This window comes from Marmota flaviventris, chromosome 1 (assembly GCF_047511675.1).
Source record: "Marmota flaviventris isolate mMarFla1 chromosome 1, mMarFla1.hap1, whole genome shotgun sequence".
NCBI classification, from domain to species: domain Eukaryota; kingdom Metazoa; phylum Chordata; class Mammalia; order Rodentia; family Sciuridae; genus Marmota; species Marmota flaviventris.
Genome location: NC_092498.1, coordinates 191,256,197 through 191,275,801, shown reverse-complemented (window position 1 = coordinate 191,275,801; position 19,605 = coordinate 191,256,197). Strand labels below are relative to the sequence as shown.

Here is a 19,605-nt window from a genome sequence, read left to right as displayed (position 1 = left end):
TCACCTCCCCCATCAAGGTTATTTTAAGAGCTAGTCTTTAAGCAAAGCTGGAAAAAAAAAAAAAAAAAAAGAAATTCCCTCCTCTACAACCCGCCTAGAAATCTCCAAAGTACAAGTACACCTTTTGAAATCTGTTTTCATTTGGCTCATGAATTCAGGGTCACAGCAGAAGTGAAGCACAACCCAACCAACACCATTGTTTGTAAAGCCCATGGGGAGTGGAATGGTACCTTGGAATTCACCTACAGCAACGGGGAGACCAAAGTCATCGACACAACTTCACTGCCAGTGTACCCCAAGAAGATCAGGCCCCTGGAGAAGCAGGGGCCCATGGAGTCCAGGTGGGAACCAACTTGTGTGTCTTCCAGCCTTGTTACCCTTAGCACTGACTCAGGGATGGAGAGGGAGGGAGCTTTGGAAACTCAGCTTGTGGGCACTGGCCAGGAGTCTCTGCTGGCTTCTCCAGCTACTTGAATTTCCCATCTCTCCCTTAGGAGTAGACTCATGTAGCTTCCAATCTAATTATCTTGCACTTATAGGGTGGACTGTGGAAATAGTCTGACAGACGACTTAAACGATTTTTTTTGTTTTTTCCCATAGTTTTTATTGGTAAAACATAATGGTGAGATTCCTTTTTACACATTCATACATGAACGTGATGGAACAATATAATTTGGCTAATTTCATCTCCTAGTACCTCCCCTTTCCCTCCTTCTCCTCCCTCCTCCTTCCTCCCTGGTCCCTTTCCTCTACCATTTTTTTCTTTCAGTTTTCATAAGAGTCCCCTGTACCCCCTCCCACAATATTTCTTTTCCTTTTTCCTCTCTAGCTTCCACATGTGAGAAAACATACAACCCTTAACATCGAGTTTGGCTTATTTCATTTAAAATAATGTGTTCTCAAGTTCCATCCATTTTTCTGCAAAAGATATAATTTCATTTTTTTATAGTTCAATAAAACTCCATTCTGTATATATACATTTTCTTTATCCATTCATCCATTGATGGACACCTCAGTTGGTTCCATGGTTTGTCTGTCATGAATTATGCTGCTATAAATATAGCTATGCATGAATCACTGTAGTATGATAACTTTAATTCTTCAAGGTAAATACCGAAGAGTAGGGTGTCTGAGTCATATGGTGGTCCTGTGCCTATTCTTTTGAGGAACCTCCACCTCCACACTGATTTCTATAGTGGTTGTACTAATTTAAAAGAATTCCTTTTCCTCCACATCCTCTCTGGCATTTATTATTGTTTATATTCTTGATGACTGCCATTCTGATTGGTGTGAAATGAAATCTCAGTGTAGTTTTGATTTGTATTTCTCTAAATGCTAAAGATGTTAAATATTTTTTCATATATTCTTTGGCCATTTTTCTTTCATGAGCTTTTGAGGTTCTTTTGAGAAAGTTGTTTCCTATACCTATATACTGGAATGTTGACCCTACATTTATTTTGAGGAATGGTATAGTTTCTGGTCTAATTTCTAGATCTTTGATCTGTTTTTGAGTTGATTTTTGTGAAGGATAAGAGATAAGGGTCTACTTTCATTCTTCCTCATATGGATAACCAGTTTTCCCAGTACCACTTTTTCAAAAGGCTGTCTTTTCTCCAGTGTATGTTCTTGGCACCTTTGTCAAGGATTGTATGGCTGTAGGTGTGTGGGTTTGACTCTGTCTTCTATGCTGTTCCCTTAGTCTGTTTTTATGCCAATACCAAGCAATTTTTGTTAATTATAGCTCTGTAGAATAACTTGAAGTCTGGTACTATGATGCCTGTAGCATTGCATTTTTTTTTTGGTTTAGAATTCTAAGCTTTGACTATTCTGGGCTTTCATTCTTCCAAATCAATTTTAGAACTTTTTTTTTTTCTAGTTCTGTGAAGACTGGCGTTGGTATTTTTGTTATTGAACTTGTCATTGGTATTCTATTGTACTGAATCTGTAAATTGTTTTGGGTAGTATGGCTGTCTTAACAATATTTCTGCCTATCTATGAGCATGGGAGGTCTTTCTATCTTCTTGTGTCATCTTCAATTTCTTTTTTCAATATTCTGTAGTTTTCTTTGTAGAGGTCTTTTACCTCCTTGGTTTTATTTATTCCTAGGTGGGTCTTATTTTTTGAGGCTATTGTGAATGGAATTGTTTTCCTGATTTCTTTCTCAGCAGATTCATTATTAGTATATAGGAGAGCTATTGATCTTGTAACCTGCTGCCTTGCCAAATTTGCTTATTAGCACTGGAAATCTTCTGGTGGCACCTTTTAGGTCTAATAAGATCTCATCTGCAAATGGTAATAATTTGACTTCTTCCTTTCCTATTTTTATCCCCATTTACTTTCTTCTCTTGCCTAATAGCTCTGGCTAAACTTTCTAGCACTATATTACATAGGAGTGGTGAAAGCGGATGTCTGACTTTTAATGCCTGTCCTGAAAATGTTCATCTACTCAGCTTCATCAACTACAGAGAGTTGCTAGTAATTGAAGAACTATGCAATGAAGCAGTGAAATACTATTTCTTACCAGCTTAGTAGTATTATTTTTAAAAATTCAGTGCTGGCAAGGGTGCAATAAAATTGACTGTTTCCTCCTAGTAGGAGTAGTACCTGTGTGGATCAGTAGCTTTAAACTCGAGAATTCACTTTAATCTTGTATTCTACTTCTGAGTACCTGTTCTCAGGGAAGATTCCTAAATTCAGATTTAGGAAGCTGATTTTTGAAAAAGGGCAGAGGAGGGAACTAAACAATAGAAACCACCCAACTGTCTGACATTTGGAAAAAAATCAGATGTCCACTCTATGGAATGAATATAATGCAGCCCCTTAAAGTGACATTTATGCACATACACAAGCATAAATTTTTTTGTGGCAGGTGTGCTAGGGATTGAATTCAAGGACACTTGACTGCTGAGCCACATCCCCAGTCCTGTGTTGTATTTTATTTAGAGACAGGGTCTCACTGAGTTGCTTAGCACCTTGCTGTTGCTGAGGCTGGCTTTGAACTCCTATTCCTCTTGCCTCAGCCTCTCGAGCTGCTGGGATTATAGATGAGCCACCACACCTGACTCAGAAGCAGCATCTTATTGGAAGATGCCATTTTGATTTTTCAGTCTAGGATATCAGCAAACCATGTATGGCCCATGGGTCAAATCTAGCCTGTGGCTGATTTTATGAACAAAGTTTCATTGGAACACAGCCATGATGGTTCACAGCTGTATATGGTTTGGTATGGTTTATGGCTGCTTTCCTGAACAACAGCAGAGTTAAGTAGTTACAACCATAGACCATATGGTTTGCAGAGCCTCACATGTTTACTATCTATCTGGCCCTTTACAGAAAATGCTTGCCAACCCTCACTCTAATCTAGAAGTATGTTGCTCTTATAGCATGTAAGGGTAAAATGAAATTTCAAATGATCTTGCAGAAGGGTTTGCTATTACTAGAAGAGTCTGCAACCAAATAAGTGCTTGTTAAGTGGAAACAAAGCAGGATACAAGGTGTATGAATAATATATTATAGCTGAGTTTAATAAAAACAGAGGTTCAGCATCCTTGGAATCTTTGCTTTGTTGTAGGATTAGTATTAGAACAACTCATCCTTGTTATTTGGGGATAATGAGTGTAACTTCTCTGTGTCCAGGTGGATGTCATGAACTCTGTCCTAGCATCCTTTTTTCAACCCAACCTATTGGACAGTGGTAGTAGGAAAAGGAAGCTGCTGTAAGGAATAAGATCCAGCCCCTGGTCACACTGGCTCTAATGGAACATTCCCAGGACAAGTAATCCTGTGGGTCTTGGCATGACTGTTGTTTCCAGTCTGACCATTGAGAACAAAGCTCTGATGATCCTGCTACTGTGCTTCTAAGGATATCGGCAGTTGAGCTTCTCTTCATTAAGACTCTTTGCTGCCTTGTCAGCCTGCAGCAGGGAAGGAGTCTGGTGTGAGAGTGTATGTACGCAGACTGTACTGAAATACGGAGCTGAACTGTAGGGAAATGGAGCCAACCCACCTTTGTTCTTTGCTTAGGAAACAGCATTGAAAAGTAGAGTGGCTGGTCCAAGGGCAAACCTGCACCCACTGTCCATACCAGGTCCCCAAAACAAAGGAAGGGACCATTAGCATGGTTAATTAAACTGACCAGTGGTTAGACTGGTTGTCTCAGCCTTACAGTGGTGCTGTCCCTGATGAGTCCTTCAGTCCCCAGCAAGTCCTGTCAGAGGGACCCAATGCCCTCATCAGGAGGACAAAGATACTCTCTGGTCTGCCTACACCTGTCGATGGTGCCCAGAGTGTGGTCTGAGTACGGGTCCTGCCTTGGCCAGAGCTCTCAGGAGAAGGGAAAGCTAATGTGCAGCGATGCCAGGCACACCTTGCTTTCGCCACTTGTCCACCTTTGCCACGTTGACTCCCTCCTCAGCAAGGGCTACTGTTGGCTTCCTTTTGCTTTTCTGTCTGACCTATGCCCATCCCTCCCCACCCTGAAGGTGCCTTCCCTTGCTGTCTTTTCTTTTGGCTTGGTGTTTAGCGCTTTCTTCAGCTGAGTCCTCGTGCACTCCAGTCCTCCTCCCCACCATCTAGTGGCTCTCTGGGTTGGATCTTTGTGCTTGTCTGGGAAGGGCTCTTTGTGAGCCCGTTCTTACCCCATTTCCTCCTCAGTCCTGGGAGGGGGTATCTCTGCCCTATTAACTTGTGCCACTGTCCTAGAGAGGATCTCACATCCTGGATGTCCTTGTGTCCAGTTCTTCCTTTAGAATGAGGGGTAATGACGAGGTCTGTATTTGACCCAACACCTAATTTATTTCTTTCCTTATTTCACTCTGCTGTTCTGGCCAGTCATGTGTGTATTGCTGGGGACTGAACCCAGGCCTTGAACATGCTAGGCAAGAACTCTACCTTTGAGCTACGTTTCTCAGCCCAATTACTTTTAAATTGACATGATGGTAATTTGATACATATATTGTCTAATGTACAAATCAGGGTAATTGGCAATTCCATCTCTGTGAACATTTACCATTTCTTTGTGCTAGGAATCTTCTAACTCCTCTTTTCTAGTTCTTCCAAAGACCTGGCTTCATATTGCAGCTCCAGAAACTTGTTTTGCAGTAGAACAAGCCATCATGTCATGCTCCCTGGGTCTGTATGGTAGACCCAGGGTGGGATTGGTAGGAAGGAGAATATGAACCTTGGCATCCAGCTTCCTCAGAAGGTGCTGCTTGCTGTCCCTGACTTGCTAGTAGTGGCTCCACCATCCCTCCTCTGCCTAGAGGCCAACATTCCAGGTTTCTTACTGCACTAACGCCTGGCTGCAGAAAGGGTCATGGTTACCAACTGTGGAAAGGGATCTAATGAGAACCTCCACTTGCCCCCTGGGTGCAGAGGCGTCATTTCCTGAGAGCAGGGAGGGAATCTGCACCATTGAAATCTCTGCTGCTTTTGTGTGGAAACTGAGGCTTCTCCTGATGCATTTCAGTGTGGATGTGTGTGGATGATGGTGTCCTGCTTCACCATGGTTCTTCTGTACTTTAGAATGGGGTATTTCTCTGAATCCAGGCTGGTCCCTGGCAAGTCCTGAGAAGGAGAGCCACATGTCAGAAGCCAGTCTAGGCCACCTCTATGGTGAAGGAAATGAGGCAGAGACATAGCCTTCTGTGTAGATCTGTGGGGGAGTGATGGATACTACACCATAAACATACCATTTCTTCCTACTCCTCCCCTAAACATTTCTGCACTTTAGTTTTCTTTGTAAAATAGGAATAATGTAACATATCATGGAGTTAGGAGGATTAAGTGGGCTTATAAATGTAATATGCTTAGAAATCTTTATGGTAAATGCCATGTCAGTGTCTGCGATTACTGTTGGTAGTAATGTTAGTTACACTGCCTACTGCTGTTATTGGTAGATCTGAGCTCCAGAAACTTAGCCCAGAGAAAGACATGCTGCTTGGGACAAGTAAAGGCAGCACAGATAGAGCCAGGTAGCGCTGGGTTCAAACCCTGATTCAGGCAGCTTCAAGATACCTGGATAAGCTACCTCTGGGGTAGGGCTTGCCTGCGTTCCCTTCCTACTCTGGGCACTGTTATCCTCCAGCTGGCTGACCTCATTGCATTGTCTCCTTTCCTCTGTGCCTCTACAGGAACCTCTGGCAGGAGGTTACCCGATATCTGCGACTAGGGGACATTGATGCAGCCACAGAGCAGAAGCGGTGCCTGGAAGAGAAACAGCGGGTGGAGGAACGGAAGCGGGAAAACCTCCGCACACCATGGCAGCCCAAATATTTTATCCAAGAGGTAACTCTGCTGCTTCTTATTGGGCTCTTGCCCATGAGAGCTTACCTTGGACAAGGGAGCTCTGGTGGGTTTTTCTTGCTAACCAGTTTGGATGCATGGGGACAGGCAGGACAAAGGGAAGTCCTGGGATCAATTAGGGGCATCTTGGCTCTGGCTTCAATTTTGGAACAGGATTCAGGCATAATACCTTGAAGCCTAAAACCATCTTGAGGGCAGAATTGAGCTGTTGACACTTCTTCTCCATCAGAAAATCCCATTAGCCTGCTAGGAGGGAAAGGAATGAGATTGAACATCTGGATTCTGTTCTACTTAAGGAAATTATAACACTGTTACTTTATCATTAGTATCATACCAGTTGTGAAGTGCCTCACAGTCTACCCTCACACCTGGGGAGCTGGAGTCCTCATGACTGAGCCCTGCCTTTCAGGGCTCTGCCTCCTGTGAGCTACACAGGACAGACATGTTAGGGAAGACCAGTGTGATAACGCTGCCATAGCTGTCACCCCAGAGTGATGTTGGAAACAGAATATCCACGTGGCTGCCACCCTACTAGGCAAGTGAGCAAGACACCATGTGTCCCATAGAGGCCGGGGTATTCTGTTAAGTAATTGGGAAGCATTCTAAGAACAGAATAGTAAGTTTTAAAAAGATAGGAGCCACAATTTGTAGAACAGGCCCTCGGGAACAGAAGCAGGCCAGTGAGAATGGGGCAAGTTTAAGTCTCTATTCAAAGCATGAGATGCCACTCACCTCTAATTCTTTGAGGAGCCAGAAATCCGGATTTATGGGAAATCTGATATTTGCATGATGGTTATTTAAATTTCTTGACAAGAGCTAATCAAAATGTATCTATGGATCTTTCTTTACCCCTGGTGCCACTGATACTCTAACTTCTACAAAGATGGCTCATTCTTTCTAGATGTAAGGCTACGGGGTGACTCAGAGCAACATAGCAATTTGGTGGGGGATTTATGATCAGGAGCAACAGTAAGCCACCAGTTCTCCCCAAGTCAAGAACTGAGAGCTATGGACTGAAAGGATACTTAAGTTTAGACTCTGGCTCAGACAGGCTGTTTGGTGGTGGGGAAACGATTTAAGAGTTAGTAAGGACCTATGCCCAGATGAGGTAAATCCTTCCGTGGAAAGTTGTACACTAAACAACAAGAAATTCTTTCACTTAGGTTTAATAAAAGTCAGTACATTGATAACAGAAGTCCTGGGGACATGAAAACAGTAAAAACCATCCCAACTCCAGAATGGTTACCATTCAGAATGTACGTTCCCTTCTGGCTTAGCTCCAGACTCTGTATGCCACTTTGTTCTTGCCTTTCTGCACTTCATTGGTTGTTGTTGGTTCTTTTGTTTACTCATCTTTCTGTGGTTACTGCCTGTTGAAATATTTCTCTGGCTTCTCACCGCCCCCCACCCCCCAGCATGGTGGGCTGAGAAGTTACTGGTTTGGGTTCCATATATGAAACCTACACCTTTTCTTTTTCAGTTGTTTCATCCATCCAGCTGCCTTCTTTCTCTGCGGTGTTGAAAGGTTTAGTGATGTAAAGCAACAACGTCCCCATTTATTTTGGTCATTCCATGGGGTTTCTTCCTGACATGCTAAGATAGATCATCTTGGGCTCTAAAGGCAGCCAGGCTGAGAGGGGCAGTGAAGTCATTGTTTGGCTTGGGTGAGATACTGAGAACAAAGCGTATATGTGCAGACTGGCAGAGGTCCCTGTAGTATCCTGATATATCAGACTGGGGCACCTACCCTTGCTTCCTCCTTTTGTCTACTGAGAGGTCTCCATGTAATGCCTCCTTCCTTCTTTTTCAGGGCAACGGCTGGGTATACTTCAATCCCCTCTGGAAGGCACACTGATGGGCTGGAGGTGCAGACCTTTCCTAAATAGCCCTGTTTTTGTAGGAATTAAAGTGGTACAGTACCAAGGTTTTGTTGGCATTCACCGGGACCCCTTGCTAGCAAACAAGAAATGGTAAAAAAAAAAAAAAAAAAAAAATTCTATACTGTGAACCATGCTCCCCCAAACTCTTGCTAGAGGATTGAATTTATCCAAGAGCCATTTGGGGCATGTGTGTACACATTTAAGGTGTTCACACACGCACTATGTACATATGAGTATTACTACACATGTAAATAATGCACTCACCAAGATTTAAGTGGGTAATCATGAGCTCCTTTTTATCAATGAGGTTTGAAGTTTTCTATTTTTCACTTTGCCAAAAATGTTTTGCACTTACGAAGATGTTTTCACTTAGCCAACTTCTGTCAAAATGAAGATTGAATTGGCATGGCCCAATCAATGTGTCCTTACAGTAGACAGTGGCTCATTCCTGGGAGAAATGCAGGTGGCAATCATTTCCCAAGTGATTTTCACATCCTTCCCCATCTCCATCTTTTGTTTGTCCACATCCAAGAAATATAAACTACTTTGCTGAGAATGGATGTATGCAGGAAGCTATTGGAGATTAATGCCAGAGCCTTCTAAGGTGGAATCTAGAGCCAAACCAGGCCCTAACATTGAGTTTTCCTCCCATCTTTCTGATGCTCAAAGCACGAGTCATACATCCCTCAGAAGCTTCTTCCTTTACAGCAGAAAATAAGTCTTCATTACCTTCATGATGGAAAAAAAGGGCTTCAGAAGCTGAATTATGTGCATGCATATTCAAATATGCACAAGTACCACCTCAATCTTGTGTTTAGTTTGGATAGAGAAAATAATTTACTGTGGATTTTTAAAAAGTGTACCTCTCTGGTATGACTCAAACTCTGGAAGAAAGCCACTGTGATTAAAACAAAGCCTTTGTAAGTGTTCCATGGTTTCAGTTGAATTTGTCCTCAGCCTTTACAAATTGAGGTGTCAGATGTGACCAAAAAAAGGAAAAATGATTTTTGCTCAATGCTTAATTTATTTTTTACTGTGCCACTCCAATGATATTTATAAAAATCAGTAGCATGAATGCTTCTCTGTAGTAATACTAATTTTGTGCCTTTCGTCCGCTTTCTTAAGACCAATTGTTCACACTTTGTAGATATTAGACAAATATATTTCAATTAAATGTTATTCCTCTTTGTGTGTGTCTTTTTTTTTTTTCCAGGGATTCAGAAGTTCTGATCGACTGGCTCTGAATTAGCTCAGATTTTCTCAATTAGGTATTAGTATTGATCTACCAAAACAGTGTTCTAAAATCTATCAAACATGAATACTTTGACAAGTTCTTAAGACTAAGTACATATTTCCTATTATGGGCCCGTTCACGACATTTTTAAAAAACATCCAGTTGAACAGTGCTTGGGATCATTTTATTTCTAAGTGGGTAAGTGGGAAAGATGCTATATTGAAGGGGAAATTCTCAGAAATCTTGATCTTCCAGTCTTCCTACGAAGCATAAGCCATCTGGAAGTCAGAAGGCTCACTTCTCAGGAGGGTAGGGTATACTTTGCTTTTTTGAAACTGTTAAGTAACACTAGATTTATAAACCATATGGAGAATACCTGAGTCTTAAAGCCCACACTTGTATCTCCCTCTATACCCTCCCTGCAGTAACCATTGCTGTTTTATAAAACAATACTATTTCCAGATCAATCTGACTTAGTGGTGCTGGTCATTTTTGTGTAAAACGGCATCGTATACATAAGATTATTTATATGCCTTATTGCTCTGGATCGAACTTTTGTGTTGGAGGTAGCAAAAGCAGGTATCCTGGTCTTACTTTTAATCTCGGGAAAAGCTTTCAGTATTTAACCATTATGTCTGCTGTGGGTTTTTAATATGTGGACTTGAGGTAGTCTCCTTCTCTTCCTAGTTTTGTTGTATTTTGATCGTTGAAAGGGTCTTGATCATGTCACAATGCCTTTTCTGCAAAATTAAGATGACCATAGTTTCTCCCCTTTCTTTGGTTAATGCGTGGTGTTACATTTTCATATAGTGAACCACCTTTTAATTCCAAGATTGTGCTTTGTCATAGTGTAATCCTCTTAAAATACTAGCAAAGTCAACAGTATAGTAAGAATTTTGGTTCAAATAATTTAGAAAGGATGTTGGTCTATTTTCTTACTGTCTTTTCTGGCTTTGGTATCAGTGCCTCATCATAGGATGAATTCAGAAATTTCTGATGTTTGGCAGAATTCGCTAACCATTTGGTCCTGAGGGGTCTTTTGATTATTGATCCAGTCTCCTTAGATTTTTCTGTTTCTTTGTGATTCAGTCTTTGCAGGTTGCATCCTTCTAGGGATCTGTGCAACAGGATTATTCAATTTATTGGCATACAGTTGTTCGTAGTACTTATTTTGGAGATGAAATCTGGGCTGTCTCTGAACATATTACTCTCATAATCTTGTTTACCTTTGTAGAACTCTAGAGTAATGTCCTTATTTTCATCTGATTTATTTGACCTTTTATCTTTGAAGCAGTTAATCTGTTTGCTCATTTTCTTTTTGAAAAATGATCAATATTTCACCTCAAAGGAACATTTTGTCTTCAGTTTTATGAATACACTATTTGTATATTTGATAAATTCCTAGGATAGAATATGTATATCAATTTCACTCAATGCCAAAATGAGTTCATTTTTTTGAATTCTTGAATACTTTTGTACATTTTAGCTAACCTGGTGGGTAGTATTCCTTTTCAGTTGCCATTTTGGATTTCTTCTGTCAAGGGCTAATAAAAATTTCCTGTGTCTTCCTAAGAGTTATTTAATTCTGAATATTCTTTATCAGTTATAGGCAAGATGATAGTACATATGTATTGTCCAAATCTCAAAATTTTTCTGATCTTTTTGGGAAGCACACATGGCAGTGAGATAGCATTAAATCATCCCAACTAAAGTCTGCACATAAGGCTTCACAGGAACAAACTATCACTAGGTCACAATCTAGAAGATGGAAATTCCAAGGCCATTTTCCCATAGGAAACTGGATGGCAGGTTGGTAACATCTATCACTTAAATTGGGTTCAGGTGATTTTTTTGGCTTTTTTCCTTGGGTGTAACTAGAGGAAACAAAATCCTCTGAAAAGTTAGGTCTGAATTTGCCCATAGGACTCAAATATATCTTGAACACCATGCACTAGAAACGAGACCCTTCAGAGTTCTAGGTACTAGCTTTACTAGGCCCAGCTTTAAACAGACTTGAGGAAATTATGCTTAATAGTCTCAGAGAGGCAGAAGGAATATTTAGTAAGATAACAGACTTTAGAAACCGATGAAAACAAGTCAGTTAAAAGGTCAACAAATCCAAAGTATATAAGGATGAAAAAGGTGTATTATTGCAAACTCCATAAGATAGCAAAAAACAAGTACCAATTTACCAGCAATATTTATTTTGTAGATGGATACAATACCTTTATGTGGTGCTGAAGGTCAAACCCAGTGCCTCTCATGTGCTAGGCAAGCACTATCACTGAGCTACAACCCTAGCCCCTACACTACCAAAAGAACGTTGCTTTAAATAAATTCATATTAGGGAAAGAGATCAATACAACAAAGCAAAACAAACACTGCCTCCTCCATAGAAATACTACTAACTTTCTAAAAAAAGACTAGAGAAATTAGTTCGTCTTCAAAAGCGGGGAGGAAGCTTTAAAAAAAAAAAAAAAAAAAAAAACCTGCCATGGAAAATAAGGGAGTCATGGTAGAAGTTGGGGAAAAATATGAATACAAGAAAATTAATCTTAGTAATTAAAAGGGGACATCACTATAAACAATTTTACATTAACTGAAATAGATAATTTTCTTGGAAAGCACAACTTACAAGAACCCTGATAATCATGCACCTGTAAAATATTGTGTAGTAATAAAACCTTTGTACAAAGAAATTTCCAGGCCCAAATGGTTTCACAAGTAATTTCTAACAGATTCTAGAAATACAAGTTTATCTTAGCAGTATGAACAAAAGTCTTAAGAGAAAGCCATTCATGATTAAAAACAAAGTGGGGGGACTGGGGTTATGGCTCAGTGGAAGAGTGCCTACCTAGCATGCATGAGGGGCTGGGTTTGATCCTCAGCACCATATAAAAGGTATTGCGTCCACCTACAATTAAAATACATGTGGGAAATGGCAATGTCCTTAATTTGATCAAAGGTACCTACTGAAAATCTACAACATAGTGCAAAGTGAACTACCAGTGGTACAGTGCTTGCCTAGCATGCACAAATGGCCTGGGTTTGATCCCTAGTACCTTTCCCCTTAAAAAGGTATTCTTTGTGAAGCAGAGGACAAGGATAGTACCTTTTCTATGCAAGGAAATGTAACCATTATAAAGGGAGAAAAAAAAAGCCTCATTATTCCCAGATTATGAGGAGTTATATATCACAATAAATCTTTGAAATACAGTGGTAGGATGAGTTTTACCAAGGTTTTTGAATACAATTTCAATATACAGAAGTCAACTTTATATTGACCATAAGAAACTTACACATTAAAAAACATGTTGAAAACTCTTAGCATCCATATAAATTGAGGGATATGCTATATTCATGGTCAGAAGTATCAATGTTTTAAAGGTGTTAATCTTCCCCAATTGATCTATAAACTGAATAGTCAATCAAAAACTCAAGGTTTTTCTCTTTTGGTGGAACTTAATTATAAAATTTACATGTTAAAGCAAAGGCCCAGAAAAATCCAAGTTTAAAGAGCTAGGTGAGGAGTACTCCTGTGTCTTATATCTTAAAGCTACACTAAGTCATACAAAGAACTCTATGGAATATAAAAAGTTGATGGAATTCAATTTACTACACAAGGAATATTTCAGAGCCATAGGAAAAGGACATGTTTTTTTTTTTCTTCCTCCAATAAATGATGCTGGGAAAATTATGTATCCATATTCCCAAAACTCAAAAACAATTCACAGGATACTAGACAAATGAATTCCACAAAACTGAAAAGTAAAACAGTAATTTCCTGGGAAACACCACAGGCAGCTATGGTTTTTTTAAACAAGGCTGTACACATACAAAAGATTGAGGAAAAACATTAAAATTATTCTTAGAAAATCTGCAACACAAATGAAGGCCTCATATACATGATATATACTCATATAACTAAAAAAACTAAATATGCATAATAATCAGTACCTTAGAAAACAGGGATTTCCAAATGGCCAACTTCATTAGCAACCTGGAAGAAGGCACACTAAACAGAAATCACTTTGTGCCTCTCAGGAGGAGATAACTAAACGAAAATAACATGGACTGATAAGGATGTGGAAGCAACAAAAACTTTCATATACAACCCAGCAATTCCATTTTGGGGGCAAATAATCACAGAAATACATGCACATAAGCACCAAGAGAGATGTCATTATATAGCATTATTTATAATATATTCAAGCTGAAAACTACAGTGGTCCATCAACAATAGAACAGATAAGAGTAAGCTTGAGAGAAAGAGAACACTGTGTATCAATAAAAATGAATAAACTTATAGTTCCGTGTAAGAACCTGGATGCTTTTCACAAATACTAAGCAAAAGCAGTTAAATACTAAACACATATATTCTACTTATTCCATTTATGTAGTTCAAAGAATAGAAGCACCTAAACACACTTAGATAAAGACTTAAGTGGTAAAAGCAGAAATAAAACTACCATAAAAGCAAAGAGTGATTAACTTCTGGACCAGGAAGGTGGGACAGGACAGTTTCTGGGAGGTTTTTCCATGAGGATGCTTCTGGAATATTAGTACTGTTCTGTTTTCCTGACTTGGGGATCATGGTTACAAGATTGCCTACTTTGTGGTAACTTCACTAAGTCTTGTCCATTTTTGCTTCTGTTATATTTCATAATAAAAATCGATTGTTATTTGGTTACTGTTTGGTGTTTTCTCAATTTCTCACCATTGCAGTTAGACTGCCATTGAGACCTATTTACACTTATCTATTTTCTCCACCTACTTCAAATGAAGATTATGAGCAGAGCTCCCAAGAAAGATGAAAAGAGTTATGGAGATTAGATGCACAATGATGTAAATGTACTTAACACTACTTAAAAAAATAGTTTGTTGGAAATTGTTACATTTTAAACAATTCTTTTTAGTACTGCTGAGGATGGAGCCCAGGATATCTACACTCCCAGCCTTAGAAAAGAAATTTAAAAGGAGCAGCAGCTCCACAAAGTCATCATCTTACTGCCTCTTGGATATGGAAACAGTACTGCTCTGGGGGATTTTACACTATCTACTCCTTTGGCCTCTCGGGTTGTGGTTTAGGGAACTCATATGAATTTTAAAGTTCAAGAAACTCAGTTTAACAAAAGTATAAAATCTAAATTTTGTCTTCAGACTTGCTGCCTTAATGTCTCATTCATAGTACCAAAACAAACAAAAATACCCTTATAGTCCAAATACCATTTTGCATTCTAAAACTTCAAAGGTAGAGTGATCTTTAATTACCTTGAGATGAACAGTGATTACATGTGAATTTAAAAAAAATATTCTAAGCCAATTATTCTTATTCCAATGTAGCCAAACTACAGTTTTACTTTTCTGCTACAATAAAACAAGTCTTAAAAAGTTAAAATGGCAATTGACTGACAAGTTACATTGAACCAAAACATTGTTTCCTAATATTGAAAGCTGAAGGTTCTTTCCTGTGCAAAATGAAAAAAATTCTAAAGATTTGATTAAATACCAAGAACTTCACCATTTATGGCTTTGTCAGGACTCCTTTCCTTAATAGAGATCAATCTATTTGACTAGGTTTCTTCTCCCTTCCATCTCCCCCATGCCACCCCCACTCCACCATCAAAATAAGATTTTCACTGGGCAAAAAGAAGGCAAAATAGGAGGTTTAAGTTAAACTAATTTTCCATAAAACCTTTGTAAATGTGAACAGAAACAATTTGTAAAAGACAACACTTAACACAAAATTTGAATTAACTTTATTCCCCTACAGTCAACAACTTCTCTGCATTGAATTTTAAAGCAACAAAGTAAAAGAAAATCCCCCGAATGACAAGGTATCAGAAATCCAGATTTAGTTACACTTTATTTGTGAAAATGTTCAGCCATTTTATTGTTCTGTAAAAGAACCATCATCTGGGTCAAAAATGAATTCTATAAATCAAAGAATATTCTACACCTTGAAAAAGAAAATCAGCAATAACATTCTCACTGAACATTGTAAATTACATTGTTCTTCATAAAAGGTACATACTATTCTGCAGTTTTCCACCAAAAGCAGTGGTGTGTTATGCTTGTCATATAAAAAAAAAATTATATCCTGTAGCAGGAAAAAACCTTTCTCTTTCACTTTTACTAAACAACTGGAGAAAATTTTCAAGTCTGTATAAAGTTGCCTATAAGCTGGAAAGTGAACATGTTCAATCTCCATTTATATTTTAGTGCATTTTTTGACAATTGTCACATTTTTAATAAAAGTAAGAAAATGCATATAGCACTAAAGAGTGTTTCATCAAATGCTTAAGGTATTAAAAAATATGGAGCAGAGAACAAAAATCATTATGATGAATGAAACTGTTATAAAATGAGAAAAATCCAAAGTTTACAAATCCTGTCATTTTGAAGAGTCACAGAAAATGAACTTTGGATACTTTTTTTTCCTCCTTAAATCTTTTGCATGTAAACATAGTGCTAACCTCAGTACTAAGGTGCCAAACCCTATCCTGGTAAGCAACATTCTGTGTAGTTGCTATGATTTCCAAAGGATATAAATTTAGCCCTTGAATGAACAATGTATGAAACCTGCTCTCTAAGTACCTGGTGAAAACAACTGCTAATAGCAGTAATAATGTGTCAACATAAAAATCTATTTGAATCCATCAGCTACTCTTGAGGTCCATCTTTGAAACAGCAGCTTCTTATAGCAAACAGTAACCAAGAGAAAATGTACATTTGATGAAACATTCTTTGCATTGGAGAAACATGAAAATAAATATAGTTCAAGGAAGTATAATTACTTTTCTAATACCTTTCTCAGACCTGTACTGGTTTACTGGTTCAAGAAGCTCTCATCACATTTTGTCTTTTATATTTTACATATTGCTATGTGGGTAATTCAGATAAAATGCAAGTCTTGTAAAATAAAAACATTGACAAGAATGCATGTGCCAGGGACCAAATTAGAGGGTTCTTTGGTGCAATTAGTCCAAATTCTCAGATTTGAAGGATAATATGTACCAATAAAAAAAATCTGCTGCTAGACATTTTACAGCAGTGCTCTGTCTTGCTTCACATTACAAATCAGAAACAGCTGTTCTCAATAATCCAATTTTATTTTTTCAATCAGGCATTGCCAGAAAATTTTGTACATTAACCTGGACCAGTGATGGTTCTGTACCCTCTGTTGCTGTGAAACATGACATGAGCTAAAGGCAAAGACCGGTTCTCACAAGGACAACTGCTTCAAGTCAGGAACCAAAACAGTGTGTTTAAACAGTCTTCTTAGATATTTTCTTGCCTTTCTTAAAAACTAGCTTATTTTTAATGTAGCCACGCTTCCTTTTGGTAGTCTAAAACAAAACAAAACCAGAACACATAGTATTAGCACAGATTTCTTACAGGTTAAGAAAAATTATCTACATACATGATTTATTGTATTATGAAGAAGACTGTCTTAATAAGCTCTTGGCTCTTATGACTGGACTCCCTGAACAGTTAGTGAATACTAACTATTGAATGCATGATGAATATGACTAGGTCCCTAACTTTAAGATGCAAGGACTATGACAGCATTTCTCGAATGCATTCCTCACCACCAAGGGAAAGAATCCCCACACCTCCTTTTCAAATAAATGCTTAGCTGTAATAATTTCTCAAATTTCCCAGTCATAATACAATATAACATCAGACTAAGGAATCATAAAATGGAAATGCTACTGCTGGTTTAGCCTTTAAGGAATCAGCTATGTGTCAGAAATATAAATTAGTAACTTTTGGAGCCTCAGTTTTCTTATCTGTAAAATGAGGATGACTACCAATCTATAAAAGTGAAAGACAAAATCACTTAGCACATTCTCCAACATTTCAGGAAGGAAATTAAGTACTTAAAAATGAAAAAACATAACAAAAACACATTCCCTGAGTTTCATACAGCTTTTTAAAAAGAAAATGTTTTTTCTTAGTTCAGCATCCCACTAAAATATTTAACAGATGTTTTCTGTTGTAAGAAACAAATTACTGCAAAGGTGGTGGTAGAAACCATTGCAAAAACATTTGCTGTGTTAGAATTCTATAGGATATATTGTATAAGCATGTATGTTTTTGTTGATTTGACACACATGCCTTGTCATTGAAGAAAGCAACAATTTTCTGAAAGTAAGTAGCTGGATGCATTATCAAATTCTGGCTTAACAGAGGCAAGATTCAAGAGACCTGACCATTCAATTCAAAGTTTACAATTCTTAGATATTTCAGAAACTTAGGGTAAATACAGCATCATTTTCCTTCTATTCATCACGTTCACTTCAAAACAATTTAGATTTTTTCTAACAATGATAAGAACATAAGGCAAAATACAATCCCTTGTTGAGGTTGCAAAACTTAGCTACTGTTAATTTGTTAACCACAGTGCATGTTATCTTTATTTTATTATGGGAAACATAAAAATGTCAGATGGTGCAATTTTTAAAAACACAAACCAGGCCAAGGAGTTAGTTCCTTTTTTCTTATTATCTGTATGTTTCTAACATGAAAATTTTTCTATGAGATCTATGCAAATGACTATGCAAGTATACAACTGGGTCCTCAGAGTGTTTTTTCTTGTACTGGCAAAAAGTCGCCATACCACAAAGTTTTTCTGCAGCCCTGGATTACAATTTCTAGCACTTCAGTCGTGCCAACTAGCAGTGGCAGAAAAACTCCTAAAATTTCTGTTGTATGCACACCTTCATCCTCAAATTGAAAACCAGAATAGGGAGAAGAAAGTAAGTAAGAAACATTTCTTTATAGTGCTAGTACAAAAAGAATATAAAGCCACGAAAAACAAATTTAAAAATTCATGTTATTGTCTACTAGAATGTTTCAGCTCAGAAGACTGATTTTTATTTATCCATTCACATTTATTTATTTTGGGGAAATGATGGCTGGATAGACAAAAGAGATTAAGAAAATGTACTGCCTTTGAGATCTCTGCCATCAGTCAGATTGCAAATTCAACAGCCTTCTTCCCTGCCACCAGCCCCCAACCCAAATAAAACAAATATATAGTTCTTAACTAGGCTTGGATGTCTTAGGAGTAACTGCTTTCAGACTAGCAGGATTTGCTTTGACTTCTGCACTGTATAACTCACCGGCTTCTCTACCCTCATGCCTGTGAGAAACCAGATAATTTGGTATCTTTGCCATCTGACATGAAGACTGGTAATTGAATTTGACAAGACAGAATGAAGTCAGTTCTATGTGACACCCTTTAAATACATTAGTCTAGATATGGTAATCTTTTCTGGGAGAGAAAGTATCCATATAAAGCTTTTATTTAAATATCACAGTTAATATTTAGTACATTTCTAGTAAAATGTGAAATAATCTGGAGGATATTTGGTGTATATTTGAAGAAATAAAGGGACAAGACAATTACTTTAATGATGTAAAATAACTGATCTGAACTGTGGAAACCCTAAGCATCTTTTCAAAAACTAAGACTGAAATCTATCTAAGAATAGAACCTTATAATACAACCTTAACATTTTACCTGACACCTTATTATTTCTCATCTTCCATAGCTGGGCAACCTACATAAATATTCATTTTTAGTAATCTTTTATAGAAAAGATTAGAGATCTATTTGGCTAAAATGAGCAATAATGACCTCCAATAAAATATTTCATCTTATTAAATATTTATTACAAAAGGACTGCAATAGTCTCATCATAATTCCTACCTACAAGCTTTGTCATAATAATTACATTAAAAATAATTATCTGAAGATAAATGATTTTTTTCTTCAGAAGGACTCACCAATCAAAAGCCTATTCTTTATTCTTGAATATTATAGTAACATCATACTACGAATGGAGTATGAAGATGCAATATACATTTGCTTTGACCAAAAGATAAAGAACTAATCACAAATTCTATTGAGCACTTAGTATTTTTACTTTCACAAAGGTATGAAAAGTGATAGCCACAGACACATCTTACTTTACAAATAAATCTTACTAATGGCAATGGCACAAATTAAAGCCAAAAAATCTCAGCCTAGATCACTGATAACCACACCATGCTGTCTAGAAACAGTTGCTGGTAGGGACAGCTTAAGTACACAGTTTGAAAAGAATTCCCCTAGCAGGCTAATCTGATATATACTTTGTATATATAAGCCATAGCCTATAAATCTGGCAAATGGAAATT

At 37.9% G+C, this 19,605-nt stretch overlaps 2 protein-coding genes across 3 annotated transcripts in view; one reads left to right on the top strand and one right to left on the bottom strand.

Moving 5' to 3' along the window:
- Window positions 1-9,332, top strand: part of Osbpl10 (oxysterol binding protein like 10) — a 266,818-nt gene extending 257,486 nt beyond the window's left edge. For both annotated transcript variants that reach the window (XM_027932423.3, XM_027932422.3), the window contains 3 exons: window positions 159-341; window positions 6,132-6,285; window positions 8,114-9,332. In XM_027932423.3, the coding sequence (XP_027788224.1) occupies window positions 159-341; window positions 6,132-6,285; window positions 8,114-8,158 (382 nt within the window). In that variant the 3' untranslated portion in view covers window positions 8,159-9,332. The remainder of the gene's footprint in view (window positions 1-158; window positions 342-6,131; window positions 6,286-8,113) is intronic.
- Window positions 9,333-15,153: 5,821 nt separating this feature from the next.
- The window catches only part of Stt3b (STT3 oligosaccharyltransferase complex catalytic subunit B), a 97,653-nt gene continuing 93,201 nt past the window's right edge, over window positions 15,154-19,605 (bottom strand). Inside the window, exon 16 of the mRNA XM_027932179.3 lies at window positions 15,154-16,766. Coding sequence (XP_027787980.1) covers window positions 16,686-16,766 — 81 coding nt within the window. The 3' untranslated portion in view covers window positions 15,154-16,685. The remainder of the gene's footprint in view (window positions 16,767-19,605) is intronic.